At 45.8% G+C, this 26,757-nt stretch overlaps 1 protein-coding gene across 1 annotated transcript in view; it reads right to left on the reverse strand.

The window, feature by feature from the left end:
* Positions 1-7,013: 7,013 nt before the first annotated feature.
* LOC140196864 (RING finger protein 145-like) overlaps positions 7,014-26,757 on the reverse strand; it is a 32,720-nt gene continuing 12,976 nt past the window's right edge. Inside the window, exons 4-10 of the mRNA XM_072256754.1 lie at positions 24,368-24,603; positions 22,983-23,161; positions 17,236-17,376; positions 15,418-15,600; positions 10,854-11,001; positions 9,543-9,899; positions 7,014-8,006 (exon numbers count right to left, since the gene is read on the reverse strand). Of these exons, the coding sequence (XP_072112855.1) occupies positions 7,368-8,006; positions 9,543-9,899; positions 10,854-11,001; positions 15,418-15,600; positions 17,236-17,376; positions 22,983-23,161; positions 24,368-24,603 (1,883 nt within the window). The 3' untranslated portion in view covers positions 7,014-7,367. The remainder of the gene's footprint in view (positions 8,007-9,542; positions 9,900-10,853; positions 11,002-15,417; positions 15,601-17,235; positions 17,377-22,982; positions 23,162-24,367; positions 24,604-26,757) is intronic.

Below are 26,757 nucleotides of genomic sequence, written 5' to 3' on the forward strand. Positions count from 1 at the left end.
ATGGGAGTTATATACAGGCCTCCCAACTGTAGTTAGGATGTTGGCTACATGTTACAATGGGATATAGAAAAGGCATGTGAAAAGGTTACAATAGTCATAGGGGATTTCAATATGCAGGTAGATTGGAAAAAAAATCAGGGGGCAGAAGGGAGTGTAGTTGCTATTACTAAGATGCTTGGAAAATTGAAGGGTCCAAAGGTAGGCAAGTCACCTGGACCGGATGGATTACACCCCCAGGGTTCTGAAAGAGATAGCTGAAGAGGTTGTGGAGGCATTAGTGACGATCTTTCAAGAATCACTAGATTTTGGGATGGTTCCAGAGGACTAGGAAATTGCAAACGTCACTCCACTCTTCAACAGAGAGAGGCAGAAGATAGGAAATTATAGGCCAGTTAGCCTGACTTCAATGGTTGGGAAGATATTGGAGTCCATGATTAAGCATTGTGCTTGGGTACATGGAGGCAGATGATAAAATAGGCCAACATCAGCATGATTTTCTGAAGGTGAAATCTTGCCTGGCAAATCTGTTTGAATTTTTTTGAGGAAGTAACAGGCAGGATAGATAAAGGAGAGTCGGTGGAAGTTCTTTACTTGGATTTTCAAAGCCTTTGACAAGGTGGTGCCACACATGAGGCTGCTTAACAAGACAAGAGCCCATGGTATTACTGTAAAGATACTAGCGTTGATAGAAGATTGGCTGACTGGCAGGACGCAAAGCATGGGAATAAGGGAAGCCTTTTCTGGTTGGCTGCCAGTGACAGTGGTGTTCCACAGGGATCAGTGTTGGGACAGGTTTTTATGTGAAATGTCAATGATTTGGATGAAGACAATACCAAGATAAGTGGAGGGACAGCTAGTGTTGAGGAAGCAAGGAGCCTGCAGGGCTTAGACAGATTGGGAGAATGGGCAAAGAAGTGACAGATGGAATACAGTGTTGTGAAGAGTATGGTTTTGTACTTTGGTAGAAGGAATTATTTTCTAAATGCAGAGAAAATTTAGAAACCAGAGGCGCAAAGGGATTGGGGTGTCCTTGTGCAGGATTCCTTAAACTTTAACTTGCAGGTTGAGTCTGTGGTAAGGAGGACAAATGCAACATTGGCATTCATTTCGAGTGGACTAAAATACAAGAGCAAGGTTGTGATGCTGAGGTTTTATAAGGCACTGGTCAGACTGCACTTGGGAGCATTATGAGCAGGTTTGGGCCAACACACCTTATCTAAGAAAAGGTGTGTTGACATTGGGGGTGGGGGGGGGCATAGGAGGTCCACAAGAATGATACCAGGAATGAAAAGGTTAATGCATGAGGAGTGTTTTATGGCTCTAGGTCTGTACTCACTGGAATTTAGAAGAACAAAGGGGAGATCTTATTGAAACCTAACAAATATTGACAGGTCTGGATAGAGTGGATGTGTAGAGGATGTTTCCTACAGGGGTGAGTCTAGGACCAGAGGGCACAGCCTTGGAATAGAGGGACAACCATTTAGAACAGAGATGAGGAGGAATTTTTTTAGCCAGAGGGTGGTGAATTTATGGAATTTATTATCAAGGACAACTGTGGAGGCCATATCATTGGGTATATTTAAAGTGGAGTTTGATAGGTTTTTGATTAGTCAAGGCATCAAAGGTTACAGGGAGAAGGCAGGAAAATGGGATTGAGAAAGATAATAGATCAGTCATAATGGAATGCCAGAGCAGACCCGATGGGCTGAATAGCCTAAATCTGCTTCCGTGTCTTATGGCCTTATTTTCCTGATTTTCAGGGAATAAAGTCCTAGCCTACTCAACTGTTCTCTATAACTCAGATCTTCAGGTCCCAGCAACACCCTCCTGAAGTTTCTCTGTATTCTTTTGATTTTACTGGTAACTTTCCTGTAGGTAGGTAACCAGAATTGCACACCATACTCCAAGTTAAGGCATCCCAGTGCAAGTAACTAATTTACAAACTTTACACACATTCTGCAATGAATGTCTCTGTTCTTTTTGTCCTCCCACAGTCCATCTCTCTCCATGTCTTGCCATCCATGAATACTGAAATTGCATTTCCCAATCTGGAATTCAAATACTTCTCTCAATGTTCACATTCCAACCAGGTAACCGATCCCAGGAAGGCCATAAGTAAGACAGCTGATGCAATAACATTTAGAAACCTAGTAAATCAAAAAAAGTTGGAGTTATCATTTCAGATATTGGAGGATTGAAAGGGTTTTACTTTGAATGATAGGTTTAATTATGAATCAGCATCTGCTCAAATGGAGTAGTTGTATTGTGGGCTCTAAGCAACAGCCTTGAGCTACTATACGAGTCAAAGGACACCCCTGCCTTCACAAGTGCCAGATGGAGAAAAGGATACAACCCAGACCTTACCTTTGTTACCTCAGCCAGCTCCAACCTCTTCACATGAACAGTCCTCCAACATATACCCAAATCCCAACATCGTCCAGTCCAAGTAGAGTCCCTTCCAGTTCTGAGACCTGTACCAAAGTATCTACCAAGATTTAACCTGAGAAAAACGAATTGGACATCTTTTGCAGAATCCCTTGATCAACTTATCGATACCATATCACCAGAACCTGATCATTATGATGAATTTGTCCAATTAATGATTCTGGGAATGAGAGGGTTAACATATGAGGAACGTTTGTCCACTCTTGGACTTTATTCCTTGGAGTTTAGAAGAATGAGGGGAGACCTTATAGAAACATTTTGAATGTTAGAAGGCATGGACAGAGTGGATGTGGCAAAGTTGTTTCCCATGATGGGGGAGTCTAGTACGAGAGGGCATGACTTAAGGATTGAAGGGTGCCCATTCAGAACAGAAATGTGAAGAAATTTTTTTAGCCAGAGGGTGGTGAATCTATGGAATTTGTTGCCACAGGCAGCAGTGGAGGCCAAGTCATTGGGCGTATTTAAGGCAGAGATTGATAGATATCTGAGTAGCCAGGGCATCAAAGGTTATGGTGAAAAGGCAGGGGAGTGGGACTAAATGGGAGAATGGATCAGCTCATGATAAAATGGCAGAGCAGACTCGATGGGCCGAATGGCCAACTTCTGCTCCTTTTATTTTATGGTCTTAATCTGGAAAGTAGCACAGCAGAACATACCTAGAGGCTTCAGAACCAATATATTCAGGAATTGACTAGTGATATCAAGCAAAGTTATGATGAGTATGTCAACTTATATGACTAAGATCCATTTGCTCAAGACACAATTAAAATGGGAGAGTCAGTTCTGTCCCTACTGAGCCAAGGGAGACAACAGCGTTGGCAGGAACTGACAGAAAACACAGACATGACCAAAAACAGTAAGAAGGCATGGGGAACTGTTCGGAAACTCAACTCAGACAATAGACCACCACAGAGAACTGCTGCCGTAACTCCCAATCAGGTTGCCCACCAACTGATACTAAATAGTCGACCAAATAACAAGGAACGGAGGCAAAAGAAAAAGCAACATCAGGAGATGGAGTCAGCTCCCTCAAACAGGAATAACAACTTCCCACCTCTCACCCTAGAAGAATTAAAGGATGAAGTATCACAGCTAAAATCCAACAAAGCTGCTGGCATAGATGGGATTCTTAAGGAATTCCTTAAACATCTTGGACCTAAAGCACTCCACTGGCTTCTGTCCCTTTTTAACTGTTGCCCAAGATCATTAAAGATGCCTAAAAAGTGAACAGCCAAAGTTGTTGCTCTCCTAAAACCCAATAAAGACCCCAACATTCCTAAAAACTACAGACCGATTTCCTTGCTCTGCACCCTCTATAAACTCTACAAGAGACTCATACTGAAAAGAATATCCCCCCCAGTCGAAGATCTTCTAACACCAGACCAAGCCGGGTTCAGGCCAGGCCACTCTTGCTGCGGTCAAGTCCTGAACTTAACCCAGTATATTGAGAACGGCTTTGAAATGCGACAGTACAGGGGCAGTATTCATTGATTTAACAGCAGCATATGCCACTGTGAATCACAGAGGCCTTCTACTGAAATTATCTAAAATGTTAAAGAACAAAACCACAGTCAAAGTAATAAGGAGTCTCCTAGAAAATCGTAGATTTTATGTAGAAATGAATGGAATTAAGAGTAGATGGCATCCACAAAAGAACAGACTACCACAGGGATCAGTCCTGGCACCTCTATTTAATGTCTACAGAAACGACCAACCAACCTTTCCTAACACATGCAGGTTTATCTATGCAGATGACCTATGCATAGCAACACAAGCTAACTCCTTCCAAGAAGTTGAAGTATGACTTACAGCAGTTCTCGAAGCAATGAAGCAGTATTATGAAAAATGGTCTCTGAACCCAAATCCATCAAAAACTCAAGTGTGTGCATTCCACCTGAGGAATCGAGAAGCAGCTCGGAAACTCAAGATCTTCTGGTGTGGGAAGCAGCTCGAACACCATCCGACTCCAATTTACCTGGGCAAGACACTGGATAAGACGCTCTCATTTGCCACCCACATCCAAAAACTCCGAAGGAAAGTTGGCTCTCGCAACTCTCTCTCGAAAAAATTAGCAGGCACGAAATGGGGAGCTAACGTTCACACACTTAGATCAACTGCCCTAGCACTCTGCTATGCACCTGCAGAATACTGTGCACCTGTGTGGGGCAGATCAGCCCATGCGAAGAAAATAGACCCGTTGCTTAACGAAGCCTGCCGAATAATCATGGACACACTTTGCCCCACACCCACTAACATCATTTACAGACTTGCAGGCGTTGCTCCCCCAGAGATCCGAAGACACACTAAACCAAAAATTGAAAAAGCTAAACAGAACTCCGATCCACGGCACCCACTACATCATCATGAGCCAGTTTCCAACCGCCTAAAATCAAGGAAAAGCCTTGCTACAGTGGAGGAACTACTGCACGGAGCATCCCTCCAAACATACAGGATTGACCTCTGGCAACAAACAGAAGCCAGAACCCCACCAAACAATACGGTGCAAGACCCCACAGAAATGTTGCCAGACGGGGCACTGCTTGACAGACGGAAGTGGTGCACTCTCAACAGAGCGAGAGTGGGAGTTTATAGGACGGGAGACAATATAGTGAAGTGGGGTTTAAAGACCAGCAAATCCTGTGAGTGTGGCAAAAGGGTGCAGAACATTGAACACATTCTGCGCAACTGCCCACTCTCACCTGATTTAGCTGACACTGACCTCAACATCAACCAAACAACACCAGAGTGGCTGGTTGTCTGGTGTGACAAGCTACGATGATGAGCATCTGCTCAACACTGAACTGATTCTGCAACCGATGGACTCACTTTCAAAGACTCTATAACTCATTCTCAATATTGTTTAATATTTATGTTTTTTTTGTATTTGCAGAATTGAACTTCTTTGGCCCAGGTGAGGGATTGAAAATCTAGTGGGATTGTACAACAACCTCTCACTCAACATCAGCAAAACCAAAATGCTGATTATTGATTACAGGAGGAGGAAGCCAGAGGTCCATGAGCCAGTCCTCATCAGAGGAATCAGAGGTAGAGAGGGTCAGCAACTTTAAATTCCTTGCCATCATTATTTTGGAGGACCTCTCCTTGGACCAGCATGCAAGTGCCATCACAAAGAAGACGCTGAAGTGCTTCTGCTTTCTTAAAAGTTTGAGCAGTTTTAGCATCTCATTTACAACCTTGACAAACTTATTTAGATGCATAGTGGAGAGTATATTAACTGGATGCATCATGGCCTGATATTAAAACACCAATGCCCAAGAACAGAAAAGCCTACCAAATGTAGTGGATACAGCAAAGTCCATCTTGGATAAAGCCCTCTCCCACTATTGAACACATCTACATGGAACGCTCTCGCAGGAAAACAACACCCATCATCAAAGGCCCCCATCATCCAGGCTATGTGCTCTCTTCTCGCTGCTACGATTAGGAAGGAAGTACAGGAGCCTCCTGAACCAGCGTGGATAACTTCACTCACCAACACTCAACTGATTCCACAACCGCAGGACTCACTTTCAAAGACTCTACAACTCATTCTCAATATTATTACTTATATATTTATTTTATATTCATAGAATTTGACTTCTTTAATATATTGGTTCTCTGCGTAGTTTTTCATTGATTCTGTTCTTTGTATCTACTGTGAATGCCCCAAAGAAAACGAATCTCAGGGTAGTATATGGTGACATGTATATACTTTGATAATGAACTTATTTTGAATTTTGATGAGTCTATCAGTATGACAACTTAATGCTGAATCCAAATCCATGATCAATACCACCATCTAGTGGCAAGAGTAGAAATGGCAGTAAGATGCTGCAAAGACGAGGGTAGCAGTTAGCATAACTCTTCATAGTACCACCGACTGGAGTTCAATTCCCGCTGCTGTATTTAAGGAGTTTGTACATTCTCCCCATGACCACCAGGGTTTCTTCCATGTGCTCTGGTTTCCTCCCACATTTCAGAGACTCATAGGCTGGGGTAAACAAGTTAACAACATTTCCAAGATGCCCACAGTACATCCAAAGTTCAAAGTAAATTTTATTATCCAAGTACATATACGTCACCATATATAACCCTGATATTGATTTTCTTGTGGGCAACTCAGCAAATCTATAGAATAGTAACTATAATAGGATCAAGGAAAAATCAGAATGCAGACGACAAACTGTGCAAATGCAAATATAAATAAATACAGTAGTAATAAATACCAAGAACATGAGATAATGAGATAGAGTCCTTAAAGTGAGATCATTGATTGTGGGAACATCCTCCGATTGTGTTGGCCGTTGACACAGAACGACACAACTCACTGTATGTTTTGATGTACATGTAACAAATAAAGATAGCCTTTAATGCTCTGCCCTTAGCGAACATTATCTAGAGCTGAACTGTTGACCATTTAGGCTTTAATTTTATTGACCCTCAGTAAATTTTGGTTCTTTGAGTTATGAAATAAGACTCAAGTACCAACTGCTGCCCTGTATAAAGAGCAAGGAGACCCAAATTAAAATTAGAGATCACCTCAGACGAGTGGACAAAAGAGACTCCACTTGAAATGTTGGCTGTTTATTCTCCTTCACAGATTCTGCCCAACTTGCTCAGCTCCTCCAGCATTACTAAACTACTGGGTGTGAACCAATGTACTTGGAGACTACACAGACTTGGCTCGCGTCTCTCTCTGCTTACCTGCCGTCAGTGGCAGTCCGTACCAAAAAAGAACCCTCTACCCTTGCTCAACAAGTGGCAAGCTAATTAAAAGATCAGAATTAAACCACATTTTGTTTTTTAATTAGACGGACCTCGCAACCCTGATTGTCAACATAAGGCAATTTGTGTTTTCTCAGCCATACAGCTTATAAAAGTTCATAATTTGTTTCCCTATTTGTGTTGCGCTCCACGTGAACTCATCCCTCCTCAACCCGTGAGCTGAGTCCTTTTCCTGAGTCGCTGCTCGCGTGGGAGAACGGTGAAGGTTCCACGTTCTCCGTCAGTGTCCCTGCCGAGTCTGCTGGGTGTTCTGAATCCAAGCTTGTGACCAGCAGTCCACCGCCCAGGCTGTCCACAACATTCCCTCCTTGAGGGCCAGGCTGGAGGTCCAACTCGCCACGTGGAGCCGTCTCGATGTCTGGGCTCTCCCTCTCCACCCAGTCCCCGCCTCCTGGAGACTCGATTCTCTCCGACTCGTCCATGCACGGCTCAGGGGTCTGTACCGTCTCAGACACCGGAGCCTCTCCGTCCCCCTGATCCAGCTGGGAACTCTCTCCGCCTTCAGTGCTCCAGGTAGAAGAACCGGCCTCGAAAACAGGGACCTCCACCTGAACGCCTGACCCCTCAGGGTTTGCTGAGCCGGAATTGTCCGCTGCAGCTGGGATCCCGCCGTCCTGATGCTCGTCCCCGGCCAGCAGAGGAGGCTCCTGCAGAGGGGAGGACGGCTTTATGAGCTGGTGGCACATGGGGCAGGTTTTCTGCACGTACAGCCAGCGGCGGAGGCAGGAGGAGTGATAATAGTGGCCACACAGAGTGATGACAGCCGTCCTCATCACCTGTCAGAGAGAACCCACTATTAAAGTCTGCACAGCAAGCACACACACACACACATAAATGTTCACCATCACCCCCACTCTCTGCTCACCACCTGCAGAACGTGCTGTGGCTCCTTCCCCAGGCCAACAACAATACCAGTGTAGAGAGAATGCAGATGCTGGAATCTGGAGAAACACACATACCCACATACACACACGGATAGGGTGTGAGATGACAGGTCAACGGCTCCAGTCAGGGGAGAACGCAGTGAAATCCCTCTAACAGAACACGCAAGGATTCCAGGGGCAGAACAGTCTGCCCCTGAGTCACCTGATGAGGAAATTGGGGATTGGGGTAGGGGTGGGAAAAGACACTGGGACAGAGGAGTGGAAGGTTCCGTGACCTGTACACATTCCCCATTCTGGTACCCCCTCTCATCCCTTCTCTTCTCGTCACCAGCCCATCCCCTCTTTGCCTTTCTCCCATGCTCCACTCTCCTCTCCTACCAGATTCTTCCTTTGTCACCTCCATCACCTTTTCCACCCACCTCCTCCCAGTTTCTTACATCACCCCCACACCCACCTTCCCCCTCACCTGGTCTCACCCGTCACCTGCCAGCTTGTACTCCTCCCACTCCCCATTATTCTGGCTTCTCCCCTTTTCTAGTCTCAACCCAAAGCATTGACTGTTTATTCCCTTCCACAGACACTGCCAGACCCGCTGAGTTCCTCAAGATTTCCAGCATCTGCAAATTCTCCCGTGGTTCGGAAAACATGGATAACCTACGAGTATTTTGAAAAGAACTCTGGTACGGCAAGATAGACCTTATCTCACAACATCCCTGTTGGGGCCCTGTCATATTACTGTCTACCTGCACTGTGCTTTCTCTGTAACTGGAATACTAGATTCTGTTGTTTTCCCTTTGAACTACTTCAATATACTTACAGAACATAAAACCCACTGTAACGTTAATCAACCCTTCCCTCCTACGTAGCCCTCCACTTTTCTATTATCTATGTGCCTATCTAACAGACTCTTCAATGTCCCCAATGTTTCTGGGTTTACCACCACCCCGGTGGCGTCTCCACGCACACATCACTCTTACAAAAAACCTACCTCCGATAGTCCCCCATATACTTTAATCCAATCACCTTAAAGTGATGCCTTCTCATACTAGCCCTTTGCACCCTGGGAAAATGTCTCTGGCTGTCCACTCTATCTGTGCCTCTTATCACCTTGTACAACTCTATCGAGTCACTCATTCCAGAGAGAAAAGCCCTAGCTCACTCAACCTATCCACACAAGACACACTCTCTAATGCAATCTACTTTGTACCCTCTCCAAACCTTCCACATCCTTCCTATAACGAGGTGACCAGAACTGAACACAGTATTCCAATTACAGCATTTGACTATGAAATTTATCACCAGTCCCTCCCTGGTGCCAACGCCCACCTAACCCCTCCGACAGCCCTGTGGGAACACTGCACAAGAACAGTCTCTGACAGGGGGAACAGCAGGAGGAAGGACAGGAGGTGGACGGTTTTCTGATGCTACCTGGTAGCAGATGGCGCAGACATCGCCATAGTCCTGGAGCTGCTGGGCAGTGGCGTGGGGCAGGGCGCTGATCTTCCTGGCAGCCTCCCGGCGGAGGAGGAAGCTGTTCCAGCCAGCCCTCGCCCGCAGCCATACATTGAAGTAGGAATGGACGATGATGACCGAGGCCCCCATCCAGCTCCACTCGCCCAGCACCGACTCCAGGCCGCCGTATGCCACCACGCAGACGGCCACCAGGAACTCCAGCACCCGGCACCCACTGTTTACGTAGTAGATCACGTCCTCCAGGTCCTCGATGGGGTCTCGCCGCAGGTGCTCCACCAGGAACAGCCCGTAGATGAAGAGGGTCCCCGTTACCTGTTTTCGTTAATTTTAAACATAAAACTTATTCATGATATAGATTAAATACAACACAATAAGAACAGAATTAGGCCCACATCGAGTCTGCTCCACTATCCCATCCTTTAACATTCTTCTCAACCCAATTCTCCTGCCTTCTCCCTGTAACCTTTGATGTCCTGAGTAATCTATCAATCTCAGCTTTAAATATACCCAATGACTTGGGCTCTATAGCTGTCTATGGCAATGAATTCTACAGACTTACTTTCCTCTGGCTAAAGAAATTCCTCATCTCTGTTCTAAATGGACGTCCCTCTATTCCGAAGTGTGCCCTCTGGTCTGAGGTTCCCCCACTATAGGAAACATCCACTCCTAGTAATAAATATCAGCTTTATTTGTTGTGCGGGCAGCACAGCTGTGTAACAGCTAGTATAATGCCATTACAGCAGTAGCGATCAGGGTTCAAATCCTGCCACTGACTAAGGCATTTGTACGTAATCCATGACTGCATGGGTTTCCTGCAGGTGCTCCACCTTCCTCCCACATTCCACAGATATACGGCATTAGTATTTGGGCACATGTGTGTAATTGAGTGGCACGGGATTTTGGGCCGGGTGGTCCAGTTACTGTGCTGAATCTCAAAGTTTAAAAAAAATTATAAAAATGTATATTGAAATGTATGGAGAAATGTGTCATTTGCATCAATGACCTATACAGAGCAAGGACATGCTGGGAGCAGTCGGCAAGCGTTGTTGGCTTCCCATGCCAACATAGCATGCTACAACTTACTAATGCTTTGGAATGTGGAAGGAAACCAGAGCTCATGGAGAGAACATACAGACAGCAGTAGGAACTGAACCCTAGCCCCCGGTGCTATGAAGTATTGAACTTACCGCTACACTATCATGCCACCCAGAAACGGGGCAGACACTATACATGTGGCCCACCTGTCACTCCTTGGTGCTGACCCACCTGCAGGGAAGTTAGGGCGCTGCTGGAGACGATGATGAGCAGCCAGAAGTCCATCTCAAAGAATTGTGAGATCTTGTAGGCCATGAAGCTTGGGAAGACCAGCAGGAAAAGACACATGGTGACTGCTCGGAAGTGTTTCCACAAACTCCTGGTGGGGGGGGTGGAGAGAAAAAACAAACAGGAAAGTAACTAGTAATGGCAATCAGGATAGAGTCATAGAGCTCCACAGCCCTTTGGCCCACCTCGTCTATACCAGCCTGGTCTTCCATCTAGTCCCATTGACACGCACCTAGACCATGGCTCCCCAAACCTCGCCCATCCATGTACCTATCGAATCTGCTCTTAAGTGTTGAAATGAAACCTGCATTGAGTACTTCCATAGCTCGTGCCACCGAGTGAAGAAGCCCCCCCTCAGATTCCTCTTAAATATTTTCCCCATTCACAACAACAGACAGGTAAAGCCCTCCCCACCACTGAGCAACACCTACACGAAACGTTGCCACAGGAAAGCAGTAACCATTATCAGGGATCCTGCCCACCCAGGACATGTGCTCTGCTCACTGCTGCCATCAGCAAAGGTGGTACAGGAGCTTCAGGACTCACACCACCAGATTCACTCGCCTAATCATTGAAATGTCCCCATCAATGGACTCACTTTCAAGCTCTCTTTATCTCATGTTCTCAATATATCTTTCTTGTTGTATTTGCACAGTTAGTTGTCTTTTGCACAACAGAAGAATGCCCAAGTTGATGTGTCTTTCATTGATTCTATCACAGGTATTATTCTATTTATTGAGTATGCCCACAAGAAAATGGATCACACCGTTGTATATGGTGACATATGTCCTTTGATAACAAATTTACTTTGAACCTGTATTTCTAGTCTCACCCAACCCTATCATAATTATCCCTCATAACTGTGCCTAACTGTATCAAATATCCAGCAACACACATCAAAGTTGCTGGTGAACGCAGCAGGCCAGGCAGCATCTCTTACTAACTCTTCCTTCAGTTAGTCCTGACGAAGGGTCTCGGCCTGAAACGTCGACTGTACCTCTTCCTAGAGATGCTGCCTGGCCTGCTGCGTTCACCAGCAACTTTGATGTGTGTTGCTTGAATTTCCAGCATCTGCAGAATTCCTGTTGTTTGGGTATTTCATTTAGTAGCTTTCTGTAGAAGCTGATAGCATGTTTGGGTTTTGGCTAAAGATAAGGGGCTATGACGTTCAACTTAGGAATGTTGTTTCAGCCAGAGGGTGGAACTGGAAGATTATTCTAGAGAAAGCTCGGAGGAGAGTCATTTGTGGTGGACACTGGTGAGGATCATGGTCTCTTTGGTGGAAGTTGCAGAGAGGGTAGGACGGAAGATGGCTGAGGATGCCGTTGGAAGGAGTGCCCCCCCCCCCCCCTGCAGAAGGTGCTTTGTGCAGGTGAATGGCTCCAAGAAGGACGGGCCAATACTCCAGAGAGAACACCCATTTGTTCGAGATGGATTTCCAGTGATTTTTGGGACGTGGTGTATGTTTTCACACACAGCGCCTGAGTAAATTGGACCATTTCAAGATAAGCCCCAACTGTATGTGCACATTTGGACTGGTTAACTGTAATGGGCCTTTTAATTTTCTCCCCCTTTTCTTTTTCCTACTAACTGCCCGATAAAGCGGAAATTTGTCAAAATATTTCCTTTAACTTTCTGCCGTGTACGAATTGTTATTTCTCGCCGACTGAACTGTATGGGGAATATTTATTCAGCATCAGCTCCAATCAAGGTTCCTTAATCAAAACATCATGACGTTCCTGTTCGGTTAAACTCCAGATCATACTGACCCTAGATATATATATTGTTTATGAAAAACGGCCTTCTCACTGCCGAGTCCCGTGGCTGTTAGCAGGGCCAGCAACAAACCAAGTTTCCATACAAGCCATTACAACACTAGCGACTGAGTTTCAATTCTGCTTCTCTCAAAGGAGTTTGTAAAATCTTTGTGACCGCATGGGTTTCCTCCGGGTGCTCTGGTTTCCTCCCACATTCTAAAGTCGTACCAGTTAGTAGGTTAGTTGGTCACATGGATGTAATTGGGCAACATGGGCACATGGGGCTGAAAGGACCTGTTACTATGCTTTATCTTTAAAAATAATGAAAATAAATGCCTCACTAAATTAATCCCTTCTGCCGTCACAGTGTCCATATCTCTCCAATGCATGCACACTCATGTAACTACCTGGGAGCCTCATGAATGCCTCTTATCACATCTGCCTCCACCACTAACCCTGGTAACACATTCCAGGCATCACATACCTGTCCTGTCTAAACGTCTCTGGTTAGATTGCCGCCACCACCACCCCGGCAGCATGCTCCATGCACACACCACCCTCTGTGTGAGAAAAGTTCAAAATAAATTTTAAACACAAGAGATTCTGCAGATGCTGGAAATCCTGAAGAAGGGCCTCAGCCTGAAACATCGAAACTGGTGAAAATTCATTTCCACAGATGCTGTCCGACCTGCTGAGTTCTTCCAGCATCTGTATGTGTTCCTCAAAGTAAATTTATTATTAACATACGTATATGGCACCATATACGATCTTGTTTATTTTCTTAGTTATTTACAGAAAAATAAAATACAATAGAATTAATGAAAAAACTATAAATAACGAAGACTGACGATATGCAAAAGAATACAAACTGTGCAAATAATAACAAAAAGTAAATAAATAATACTGACAAGAGTTGCAGAGTCCTTCAAAGCAAGCCTGTAGGTTGTGGAATCAGTTCAGTACTGAAGTTATCCAAGCTGGCTCAGGAGCCTGATGGTTGTAGGGTGACAACTGCTCTTGAACCTGGTGGTGTGGGACCCAGTGCCCCTGTACTGCCTACCCATTTTTGCAGTTTGCTGGAGGATTTGGCAAACTGGATTCTGAAGAACGCAGGAAAGGCCCCGGTGGCTATCGCTGGAGTGGATATTGGGCCGGTTTGAAACTTCGGGTCAGAATGAAATAGCAGCACCCGGGCCCAAGAGCAAGAAATGAACCCATCTTTAGCCAATTTAAACACCAAGTCAGATTGAAACGATTTAGGTGGAGGTCGAGGGTGAAGGACAAACTGGTGTTCAGTTCACTACTCCATGAGGCTTTACTCATCTCAGCGCTGAACTGACTCTGCAGCCGTGGCCTTCAGCAATCAGCACTCACCTCAGCGCTGAACTGGCTCCATAGCTGTAGGCTCACTTTCAGGGACTCTGCAGTTCATGATCTGTGCATTATTTATCTGTATTATTATTTACACAATTTGTTCTTTTTTTTGCACATTGGATGTTTGACTGTCTTTGTGGTGTGGAGTTTGGATTCTATTGTTTGTTTTGCGGCCACCTGCAAGGATTTGAATCCTAAGGTCCTATATGGTACACGGTACATACTTTGACAATAAATGTACTTTGAACTTTGAAACTAGATGGAACTTGCCTCTTTTAAACTTTTCCCCACTCACCTTAAAGCTATGCCATCTAGTGTTTGACATTTTCATTCTGGGGGGAGAGAAAGATTGACCCATTACGCAATCTAGGCCTCTTGTAACTTTATAAACTTCTATCACAGTGCTCCAGCCTCTGGCACTCCAGAGAAAACGATCCTTTTTCGTCCAATCTTTCCTTACAACTCGTACCTCCTAATCGAATACCCTGGTGAACAACGTCTGTCAAAATTTCACTGTTATCAGTCTCAAGTATACAAACAACATGGATTAAGTGTGTTAATCCAAAGAAAAAGGCCATGACCAGAGAAACACACAAATTGGTGGAGGAACTCAGCAAGTCAGGTAATTACTGTAAAAGGCCATGACCAGAGAAACACACAAATTGGTGGAGGAACTCAGCAAGTCAGGTAATTACTGTATTTACTGTATGGAAATGAATATACAGTTGACATTTCAGGCAGTGAAATCAGTACTGATCGTGCCATGGATCAGACAAACTCAAAGATTCAGAAAATCAAAATGCAGAAAATCAAAACCATTTCTCCTCCTTTCTCTCCTAGACTGAGCAAGTGCTTCACTGTGAAACATAGGTGCTTGGATCTCAAACCTCGAGAAACAACCCTGAAATACAAACCTGAGAGACTGGTTGACAAAATCCCCTCTCATTTTCTGCTGGTGAGGAATGCTGAACTTCAAGTTTACTGGCATAGACATACACACAAGGCATAAATGCCATGAAAGTTAGCTTTTTGCAGCAGCAGTACAGAATACTGCAAACATAAGAGGACGAAAACAATTAACAAATTCTACACAACTTCCACGACAAAATAAAGCCAACAACATGAGTGAAAGGAAGGGGTGAGGGATGGAGAAATATAGTTAAAAATAGAATTGGGGATTTTCAAGTTGGTTCAGGAACCAGAGGGCTGTAGGAAGAAGCTGTTGTTGAGCCTTCAGTTGTGGGTCTTCGGGCTCCGATACCTCCTGTATTGAGAAGATGACGTGGCCTAGATGGTGGGGGTCTCAGAAGATGGACATTGCCATCCAGAGGCGGGAGGAGGGGAAGTGGGAAGTGGTTCCCTGCCCTGCTGCTCACCTGTTCCTGGAGGCTCCGAGCGCCAGGACAATGGGGTCTGTGATCTCCAACATGGACTGCAGGATTGAGGCAACAATGATGAAGAGTATGATGCTGAGGAGGAAGGTGCGTTGCAGGACGTGCAGGTCGATCAGATCCGTCTGCAGGGCCAACAGCAGGAATGTCACGCCCTCCGTCACGCCTCTAGAGGGAAGAGTGCATTAGCACAAGGGAATAGGTACCAGCACACCACCAACAGAACCCCACCTTCAATCTTCAACCAGTGACATCAAAGGTTCAGTACCCAATCAACATCAACCAACCATGCCTGCATCAATGGTGCTGAGATCAATAGTGTTGAGAGCTGCAAGTTCCCAGATGCAAACATCACCAGTAGTCTGTCCTAGTCCAACAATATAGGTACTAGAGCCAAGAAAGCGCACCAATACTTCAGCTTCCTTAGGAGGTTAAAGAAATTTGGCATGTCCCCATCAACCCTAACCAATTTTTAATTGATACATCATACTCAGATGCATCACAGCTTGGTATGACAACAGCTGTGCATGTGACTACAAGAAACTACAGATAGTAGTGGTCACAACTCAGCTTATCGCAATAAAAGTATCCTCCCTTCTATGGACTGTCTATACTTCTTGCTTCCTTGGTAAAGTAGCCAACATAATTAAAGATCCCACCCACTCTGAACATTCTCTCGTCTGCCCTCTTCCACCGGGCAGAAGTTACAAAAACCTAAAAGCATGCACCACCAGTCTCAAGGGCACTTTCTACCAGCTGTTATAAGATTATTAAGTGTTTCCGCAGTACAACAAGATAGACTTTTGAACTCAATCTACCTCATGTAATCTAGCACCTTGTCCACCTAGCAGGTCAGGCAGCATCTCTAGGAGGAGGTACAGTCGACGTTTCAGGCCGAGACCCTTCGTCAGGACTAACTGAAGGAACAGTTAGTAAGAGATTTGAAAGTGGGAGGGGGAGGGGGAGATCCAAAATGATAGGAGAAGACAGGAGGGGGAGGGATGGAGCCAAGAGCTGGACAGGTGATTGGCAAAGGGGATATGAGAGGATCATGGGACAGGAGGCCCAGGGAGAAAGAAAAGGAGGGGGGGGGGGAAAAAACCCAGAGGATGGGCAAGGGGTATAGTGAGAGGGACAGAGGGAGAAAAAGGAGAGAGAGAAAAAGAATGTGTGTATATAAATAAATAATGGATGGAGTACAAGGGGGAGGTGGGGCATTAGCAGAAGTTTGAGAAGTCAATGCTCATGCCATCAGGTTGGAGGATACCCAGACAGAATATAAGGTGTTGTTCCTCCAACCTGAGTGTGGCTTCATCTTTACAGTAGAGGAGGCCGTGGATAGACATATCAGAATGGGAATGGGACATGGAATTAAAATGTGTGGCCACTGGGAGATCCTGCTTTCTCTGGCGGACAGAGCATAGGTGTTCAGCAAAGCAGTTTCCCAGTCTGCGTCGGGTCTCACTAATATATAGAAGGCCACATCGGGAGCACAGGGCGCAGTATATCACCCCAGCTGACTCACAGGTGAAGTGTCGCCTCACCTGGAAGGACTATCTGGAGCCCTGAATGGTGGTATGGGAGGAAGTGTAAGGGCATGTGTAGCACTTGTTCCGCTTACACGGATAAGTGCCGGGAGGGAGATCGGTGGGGAGCGAAGCTCTCCTTGAGCCTGGTGATTCATGCTTTCAGCCTTTTGTATCTCTTGCCTGATTTCTGGATTCCTCAGCACACGGATCATGCTGTGCGCAGAATGGCTGCCAAAGGGGTCTAAGTGGCGGAGAGCCCAACCTCCCTCCTTACCTGTGCATCAGGTTGCCGTTACGAAAGCCTGAATAGCCCTGGAGGTAAATCTTGCAGAGAGCCAGCAGGCCGAGTGACAGGCGGGAGACAGCAAACGTAAGGCCAATTATGGAGTACGGTGTCACGCAGCAACTGGCCACACTGTCAGAGGGCAAAGGGGAAAGAATCAAGTTTACTGTCATCCAACTGTACATGTACACAACCAAACAAAATAATGTTCTTCCAGAACATGTACAAAACAAATCTCACACAGCACACAAACCAAAATTACACTACTTATAAGTTAATAAAGCATAATTCAAAGTTCATGCAGGTGGCAGCACTGGTTAAGAGTAAACAGCTCACTGTCCTAGTAGCAAGACCCCCGTGGTGGAAGTGTGTTCATTACAACACACACAAGATGCTGGAGGAACTCAGCACTATCTATGGAAATGAATAAGCATTCGACATTTCCGCCATAATCCTTCTGCAGGACTGGAAAGGAAGGAGGAAGACGTCAGAATAAAACAGTAGGGGGAGGGGAAGGAGGACAGCTGGTAGCTGATAGGTGAAGGGTAGGGAAAGTAAAAGGGCTGGAGAGGAAGGAATCTGATAGGAGAGGAGAGTGGACCATGGGAGAAAGAGAAGGAGGAGGGGGACCCAGGGGAGGTGATAGGCAGGTGAAAAGAGGTAAGAGGCCAGAGTGGGGAATAGGAGGAGGGGTGGGGGGATTTTTTTTAAAACCAGGAGTAATCAATATTCATGCTATCAGACTGGAGGCCACCCATACGGAATACAAGGTGTTGCTCCTCCACCCTGAGGGTGATCTCATTGTGGCATAAGAAAAGGGCGTGGATCGACATATCGGAACAGGAATGGGAATTGGAATTAAAATGTTTGGCCACCAGCAAGTTCCACTTTTAGCAGATGGAGCAGAGGTGCTCAACGAAGCAGTCTCCCAATTCACAACTGGTCTCACCGATGTAGAGGAGGCTGCATCGTGAGCACTGGACACAACAGACAACCTCAGCGGATTCACAAGTGAAGTGCTGCCTCACTTGGAAGGACTGTTTGGGGCCCTGAATGAAGCTGAGGGAGGACATGAATGGACAGGTGTAGCACTTTGGATGCTTGCAGGGATGTGCTGAAAGGGAGATGAGCAGGGAGGGATGAATAAGCTAGGGAATCACGAAGGGAGCTATCCCTGTGGAAAGCGGAGGAGTGGGGAAGACAAAGATATCTTTGGCAGGATCCCTTTAGAGATAGCGGAGCTGAGGAGGATGATGTGTTGGACGCGGAGGCTCGTGAGGTGATAGTTTCTCTTGTCCTTACCTATCACTGTTAAGGTGGTGGGAAGATGGGGTGAGCGCAGATGTTCAGGAAAATGGAGAAGCCAGTGAGAGCAGCATCAATGGCAGAGGAAGGGAAACCTCGTTCTTTGAAGAAGGACGACATCATGGAAAGGATTGCCGCACCTTGGGAACAGATGCAGCTGAGATGAAGGAACTGAGAAAAGAGAATCGCATTTTTACAGGAGTGAGGGTGGGAAGAGCTATAGTCAAGATAACCGCGGGAATTAGTAGGTTTACAAAACATATTTGTCAATAGTTTGCCTCCACAGATGGGGATCAAGAAAGGGAGTGAAGGTGTCAGAAGTGGACCAAGTGAATTTAAGGGCAGGATGGAAGTTAGAGGAAAAGTTGATGAAATTGACAAGCTCAGCAGGAGTGCATGAAGCAGCAGCACCAATAGAGTTGTCAATGTAGTGCAGAAAGAGTTGGGGTGTATTACCAGGGAAGGCTTGAAACGTGGACTGTTCTATATAGCCAACTAAGAGGTAGGCAGACCTGGGGCCCATGGCTATCCCGAGTCTGGAGAAAGTGGGATGAGCCAAAGGAAAAATTGTTGAGGGTGAGGACCAGTTGCACCAGGCAGAGAAGGGTGGTGGTGCAGTGGAGCTGGCTGCTTCTTTAATTGAGAAAGGGTATTTGTTAGTCTCACTGCCCAAGGGAAATTAGCTGTTACCCATTACTCTAGCAAAGCAAAACCCTCCAGTCCAGAAAGGTCTCAACCAGAAACATCAACAGTCCATTTCGTATCATAGATGCTGCTGAGGCTTTATGCGGCTTTGTTTAGGCAGCATTTGGAATAGTGGGGGAAATTTTGGTCCCCATATCCAACAAGAGTGTGTTGGCCCTGGAGAGTCCAGAGGAGGTTCACAAGAATGATCCTGGGATTGAAAAGGTTAACATACGAGGAGCGCAAACGCAAAGCACGGGTCCATTTCCCACTGCTGTCTGTAAGCAGTTTGTTCATTCCCCCTGTGACTGCATGGGTTTCCTCCAGGTGCTCCAGTTACGTCCCACATAGGTTAGTGGGTTCATTAATCACATGGGCGTAACTGGGTAGCACAGGCTCATTGGGCCAAAAAGGCATGCTACCATGTTGTACCTCTAAATCAGCAGGTCAGGCAGCATCTATGGAGGGAAATGGACTGTCCTCAGGTAGAATCTCTCCCGAAAAGTTGACTGTTCACTTCCCTTCACAGATGGTGTCTGGTCTGCTGAGTTCTTCCAGTGTTTTGTTGGTGTTGTTCAAGATTTCCAGCATCTGCAGAATTGCTTGTGGCTACATATCAGGAGTGCCTGATGTCACTAGACCTGTACTCAATGGAAGCGGAAAAATGAGAATTCCATTGAAACCTACCTGCTAGAGTGGATGTGGACAGGATATCTCCATTAGTAGGAGAGACTAAGATCAGAGGGCACAGCCCCTTAATAAAAGGATATCCCTCTAAAATTAGTAATAAAAAAATAATAACTTTATGTCTATAAAGGCTCTCAATCATCCAGGTCATTGGAGATCAAGCAGTAGTAAATCAAGGCAATGGTACTTGCTGCGCACAAAACGCCGGAGGACCTCAGCAGGCCAGGCAGCACCCATGGAAAAAGAGTACAGTTGACTTTTCAGACTGAGGCCCTTCAACAGAACTCGAGGAATAGAGTTAAAAGGTAGGGGGAGGGGAGAGAGAAAAACACGAGGTGATAGGTGAAACCAGGAGGGGGTGGGGAAGTGGTGTAGTAAAGAGCTGGGGAGTTGATTGGTGAAAGACACAGGGCTGGAGAAGGGGGCATCTAACGGGAGAGGACAGAAGGTCCTGGAAAAAAGAAAGGGAGAAGAGTACCAGAGATGGACAGGCCAGGAGATAGGGAATGGTGAATGGGTGGGGGGAGGGGAGGTCTTACCAGAAGTTCAAGAAATCGATGTTCATACCATCAGGTTGGAGGCTACCCAGATGGAATATAAGGTGTTATTCCTCCAACCTGAGTGTGACCTCATCGCAACAGTACAGGAGGAAATGGACACACATATTGGAATGGAAACTGGAAGAGGAATTAAAATGGGTGGCCACTAGGAGATCCTGCTTGTTTTGGTAGATGCGTGGCGAAGCAGTCTCCCATTCTATGTTGGGTCTCACCGATAGTCAAGAGGCCACACCGGGAGCACCAGTCACAGTACAAGACTCCAACAGATTCACAGGTGAAGTGTCGCCTCACCTTGAAGTACTGTTTGGAGCCCTGAATGGTAGTAAAGAAGGAGGTGTAGGGGAATGTGTAGCACTTGTTCTGCTTGCAAGGATAAGTGCCAGGAGGGAGATCAGTGGGGATGGACGAACGGACAAGGGAGTCGCATAGGGAACAATCCCTGTGGAACACAGAAAGTTGAGGTGGGTGGGGGGAAGATGTGCTCGGCGGTGGGATCTCATTGGAAATAGCGGAAGTTGCGGAGAATTACATGCTGGACGCAGAGGCTGGTGGGGGTGGTAGGTGAGGAAAAGAGGAACCCTATCCCTGGTAGAGTGGAGGAAGGATGGGGTGAGAGCAGATGTGCGCGAAATAGAGATGCGGTTGAGGGCAGCATTGAATATGGAGGAAGGGAAGCCCCTTCCTTTGAAGAAGGACCCCTCCTCCTTTCTGGAATGAAAAGCCTCATCCTTAGAGCAGACACGGTGGAGACAGAGGAATTGAGAGAAGGGGATGGCATTTTCACAAGTAACAGGGGGGAAAAGAGGTATAGTCCAGGTTGCTGAGCTTATAAGACATCAGTAGATAAACTGTCTCCAGAGACAGACAGAGAGAGATCAAAAAAGGAGAGGGAGGTGTCAGAAATGTACCAGGTAAATTTGAGGGTCGTGGAAGTTGGAGGCCAAGTGGATGAAGTCTGCATTCTGCAGGGCTCGTTCCCTACATGATTCCTTTGTCCATTCTTCCTTCTCCACTGATCTCCCTCCTGCCACTTATCCTTGCAAGCAGAACAAGTACTACACCCGCCCCTACACCATTTCCCTCACTACCATTCAGGGCCGCAAAAAGTCCTTCCAGGTGAGGTGACACTTCACCTATGAGTCTGTTGGGGTCTTATACTGTGTCCAGTGCGGCCTCCTGTGTATCAGTGAGAGCCCATATAGATTGGGAGACTGAATCTACATTCCTTGTAGTTTTAAGTATCGAGTTCCACACCTTAGGAGTGTAGTTCAAAAAAGATGACCTACCAATTATCTTTTAAGGGCGATTGTTTAAATTTAAGAGACCAGACGAAGATGACCTGGGAGCTCGAGCAGGATTATAAAACAAAAATGATTCTGTGATGTATTCCAGTCCCAGACTATTAAGAACTTTAAAACAAGTAAGAGAACTTTAATCAATTCTAAAGGACACGGAAAGCTAATGCAGAGTAGTCAGGACAGGAGTGATATGTTCTCTCATCCAGGCTTTGGTTAAAAGTCTAGCAGCGGTGTTCTGAATGAGCTTAAGTTTATCGATATTGTTTTGGAAAGCCAGTAAAAAGTGCATTGCAATAATCCAGTCCATTCGATATAAAGATGTGTAAGCTGAAATGAGGTGGAATTTCTTTAGCACAGGGTGGTGATTCTGCGGGATATATTGTCACAGAGGGATGTGGAGGCCAAGTTATATGTACTTAAGGCAAAGATTGGTAGATTCCTGATTGGTAGTGGATTGGGGAAAAAAGAAAATCAGCTAAGATTGAGTAGCAGATTCAATGTGACAAATGGTCTCATTTGCTCCTATATCTTATGGTCTCATGACCCAGTCACTTTCTCCAGCAGATTGTTTGTTGCTCTAGATTCCAGTATCTGCAGTCTTGTGTTGAACCATACAGTATACTCTCAATCATCCGAGGTCTTCTTTGTCAGTGCCATTTTCCTGCACTATTCCCCAAATTCCCTGAATTTTCAGAAACCTAGTGAGTTCTACACTGAATGCCTTAGAGGAGAGGCTCCATAACTGAGCGAGAAGGGTAGAGCATCCCAAGCAGTCACCAGCCAGCGAGTGACAAAATGTCCACTTCTTTCTGGACTGCAGTCACTGGGATCTGAAGCAAAACACAAGCTGCCGGAGGATCTCAGTGGGCTGCGCAACATCCATGGGAATTTAGGAACTGGCGAAAGATTATGTCAATTTGTCACAAGTACATTGAAACATACAGTGAAATGCGTTGTTTACATCAATAAACAACAGTCCAAGGATATGCTGGGGGGAACCTGCAAGTGTCACCCAGCCTCTTAAAACACCTCTACCGCATTTGCCTCCACCACCACTTCAAGCAGTTTATACCAGGCACCCACTGTGTTTAAAAAAAAGATTGGCCCATATACCTCCTTTGAACTTATGCCACTCCCTCTCGCCTTTGAGGAGCTTGGTAGTCTCCAACGGAAGGTAGACAGGGGAGAGGAGGGTCAACCATACCTGGTGAGGAAGACAAAGATGAGGCCCTCATTGGAAGCAGCTGTCTGGCTCTGTGAGCTGAGGTAGAAATAGATCTCGGCGGCAAACAGCACCAACCAGAAGACGGTGAAGAGGACAGGCACAGCAAATTGGTTCCACAGCATTATTCCAAGGCCCAGCATCCCATACAGCTCGCTCCCCTACGCAAAAACCGCAAGGAGTCAACGCCTGTTTTCACCAAGAGGACCACGCACACCCAGCTTATCTCCGAAACCAGTCCCATCTCCTCATTTCCTTTCAACGACTGGTTCTTGAATGAACCGATGAAACTTAGCCAAAGGCCTCATCCAACCCAGAAATTTAAAAAAATATATAAAGATTAGCTTTATTTGTCACACATACATCAAAACAGACAGTGAAATGTATTGTTTGCATCAACGACCCACATCATCCCAGAATCTGCTGGAGGCAGCCACAAGTGTGCTATGCGCCCAGCGCCGACATTTTACTAATCCTTATCCATAAGTGTTTGGAATGTGAGAGTAAATCGGAGAACCCAGAAGAAACCCACAGTGCCACAGGGAGAATGTACAAAACCCTTTCAGACAGTGATGGGATTTCAACTCCCATCACCTTAAAGTGTTACTAGCCGCAACACTACCATATCGCCTCGCTCCCCCCACCTCCTTAGATACAAAAGCATGAAATCTTTTCACTGTACCTCTATACATTTGACAATAATTAACCCATTCCAATTCCTCAGAGACAGTATATCCCACAGTGATCAAGGACACAGGCTGCAGACACATGGGAACACAATCATCAACAGACACTCCCCTGCAAGTCACATTTCACTCGGAACTGAAAATATACTATCACTCGGTTTTAAATCCTCACTTCACTCCACACACCAGAAAGAAATCATTGAAATCTACCGAATACTGAAAGGCCTAGATAGAGTGGACACTGAGAAGATGTTACCTAAAGTGGCGGCGTCTAGGATGAGAGGACACAGTCTTGGAATACAAGGATGTCCCTTTAGAATGGAGACAAGGAGAAATTTCTTTAGCCAAAGGGTGGTGAATCTGTGGAAATCATTGCCATAGATGGTTGGAGTGGCGAAGTCATTGGGTATATTTAAACTGGAGGTGGATAGGTTCTTGATTACTAAGGGCGGCAAAGATTACACGGAGAAGGAAGGAGAATGGTGTTGAGAGGGATAATAAATCAGCCATGATAGAATGGTAGAGGAGACTGGATAGACTGAATGGCCTTATGGTCTAAGAAATGCAGCAGTTTAAGGACTCAGCTTACCACCACCAAATGCCAGCTCCCAAGACTTGGTTTTGTGATGCCTTGGGACACTCCCACAGTTAACAGCTCAATCACCCTCAGAAGGGGCCTACCTGCACAATTTCTCGGTAAGCTGACTTGGCCAGGTAGTAGGGCACAAACATGTTGCATAGCAAGAAGTAAATGACCTCAAAGGTGGTGAGGGCCACAGTCAACTTGTTGAGGAGCAGAAGGACATTGAGGGGCATCATGCAAAGTCGGGCCAGTAGGGGGAGCAGATGAGCACTGAACAACCAGAACGGCTTGGACTTCATGAAGTAAGAACAGAATGAGGAGACCAAGAGTTGACCTAGGAAGGAAAAAAAAAGTTTAAGGTTAGAAAATCCTGATCAAATTCATTAGATGCAAACAGTATTAAAACACATTTGTTTAATATCAAGACAGACACTTTGCTACTCTGTGATTCCCTTCTCCAGTCATCCCTCCCCACTGATCTTCCTCCTGGCACTGCAAGTGGAAGTGTTACACCTGCCCATTCACCTCCTCCCTTACCTCCATTCAGGGCCCCAAAGTCTTTCCAGTAATACATCACCTGCGAGTCTGTCGGTGTCATCTACTGTATCTGGTGCTCCCAGAGTGGCCTCCTCTACATCAGTGAAACCCAATGTATATTTGGGGGACCACTTTATCGAGTACCTTGGCATCATCCAAACCAGTCGGACTTCCCAGTAGCCAACTATTTTAATTCCAATCCCATTCCTATTCCAACATGCCGTCCATGGGCTCCTCTACTGCCAAGATGGGGCCACTCTCAGGTTGGAAGAGCAACACCTCATATTCCATCTGGGTAGCCTCCAACCTGATGGCATGAACTTCAGTTTCTCTAACCGCTCCCCCTCTGTTCCCCTTATCCCACTGGCCCCATCACTTTCCTCTGCCCTGTCCACCTCCTTCCCTTTACTTCATGCTCCACTGTCCCTTCCTATCAGATTCCATCAGCCTCAGCCCTTTTAAAAATTAGCTATATTTGTCACACATACATCAAAACAGTGAAATGCGTCATTTTCATGTCAACAACCACAGTCCAAAGGCGTGCTGGAGGCTAACCACAAGTGTCGCCATGCTTCCAGTGCCTACATAGCATGCCCACAACTGATTAACCACAACTTAATGTCTTTTTGGAAAGCATGGGAGGAAACCCATGTGGTCACGGGGAGAATGTGCAAATTCCTTACAGACAGCAGCAGAAATTGAAGCTTGCTATTCTGACTGCTGGCGCTATAAAGCATTGCGCTAACCACTATATTATCTTGCTCCCTTTGTCACTTCCACCGAGAGTCACACAGCATAGAAACAGGCCCTTCAGCCCACCTGCTTCATGCAAACAAGGATTCCCATCTAAGCTCATCCCATTTGTCCATATTGGCCCGTATCCCTCTAAACCGCTCCTATCCATGTACCTACCCTATCTATCACCTACTTCCTGCCAGCTTCTAACATCACATCATCCTCACATCAACTCCCTCACCTGGACCTACCTTTCACCTGCCAGTTCATGCCCCACCCCTCCCCCAAAATTTTTATAACAGTCCGTCCCCCTCTTTCTTTTCAGTCCTGATGAAGGGTCACAACCTGAAATGTTGACTGTTTATTCATTTCCATGAATGCTGCCTGACTTGCTGAGTTCCTCCAGCATTTTGTGTGTGTTACTCTGGATTTACAGCAGAATCTCTAGCATTTATATATAATTAAATTGCTTCTATTCCCCTCCACCTTCCGCTCCTATCAGATTCTTCAGTTTGTTATCAATTCCAGTTCCAAATACCTCCCCCCAGCTTCTGACACCATTCCCACTCTCCCCCCACCCTATCTGCCCAACATCTCCTCACCTGGATCCACCTATCACCAGCCTGCTCTTGCTCCACCTCTTCTCTTCACTGCGTTATGGCAGTTATCTCCTCTCTGTCAGACCAGATGAAGGGTCTCAACCTGAAATATTAACTGTCCATTTTCCTCCATAAATGCTGCCTGAGCCGCTGTGTTCCTCCAGTATTTTGTATGTGCTGCAGATTTCCAGCAGCTGCAGTCTCTCGCATGTCTGACAAATAACAACCTGCAAAACTTCCCTCCTCCCCGGAATAAAGAAATGATTTTGTGTGCTCAATCAAACTCACCTTAAGATAGCTCACATTTCAAATTAAGTTTGATATTAAAATATGCAAATATTACCATATACTACACCGAGATTAGTTTTCTTTATAGGAAAACAAATACAATTCATGAAAAACTATAAAGACTAACAAACAACGTACAGTTGCAAGAAAATTTTGTGAACACTTTGCAATTACCTGGTTTTCTGCATTAATTACTCATAAAATGTGGTCTGATCTTCATCTCAAGTCACAATAATAGACAAACACTATCTGCCTAAACTAATAACACACCAAGTGTACTTCTTTTTGTCAATACTGAGTACACCATTTAAACAATCACTATCTATATT

The sequence above is a fragment of the Mobula birostris genome, chromosome 4, assembly GCF_030028105.1.
Source record: "Mobula birostris isolate sMobBir1 chromosome 4, sMobBir1.hap1, whole genome shotgun sequence".
NCBI classification, from domain to species: Eukaryota; Metazoa; Chordata; class Chondrichthyes; order Myliobatiformes; family Myliobatidae; genus Mobula; species Mobula birostris.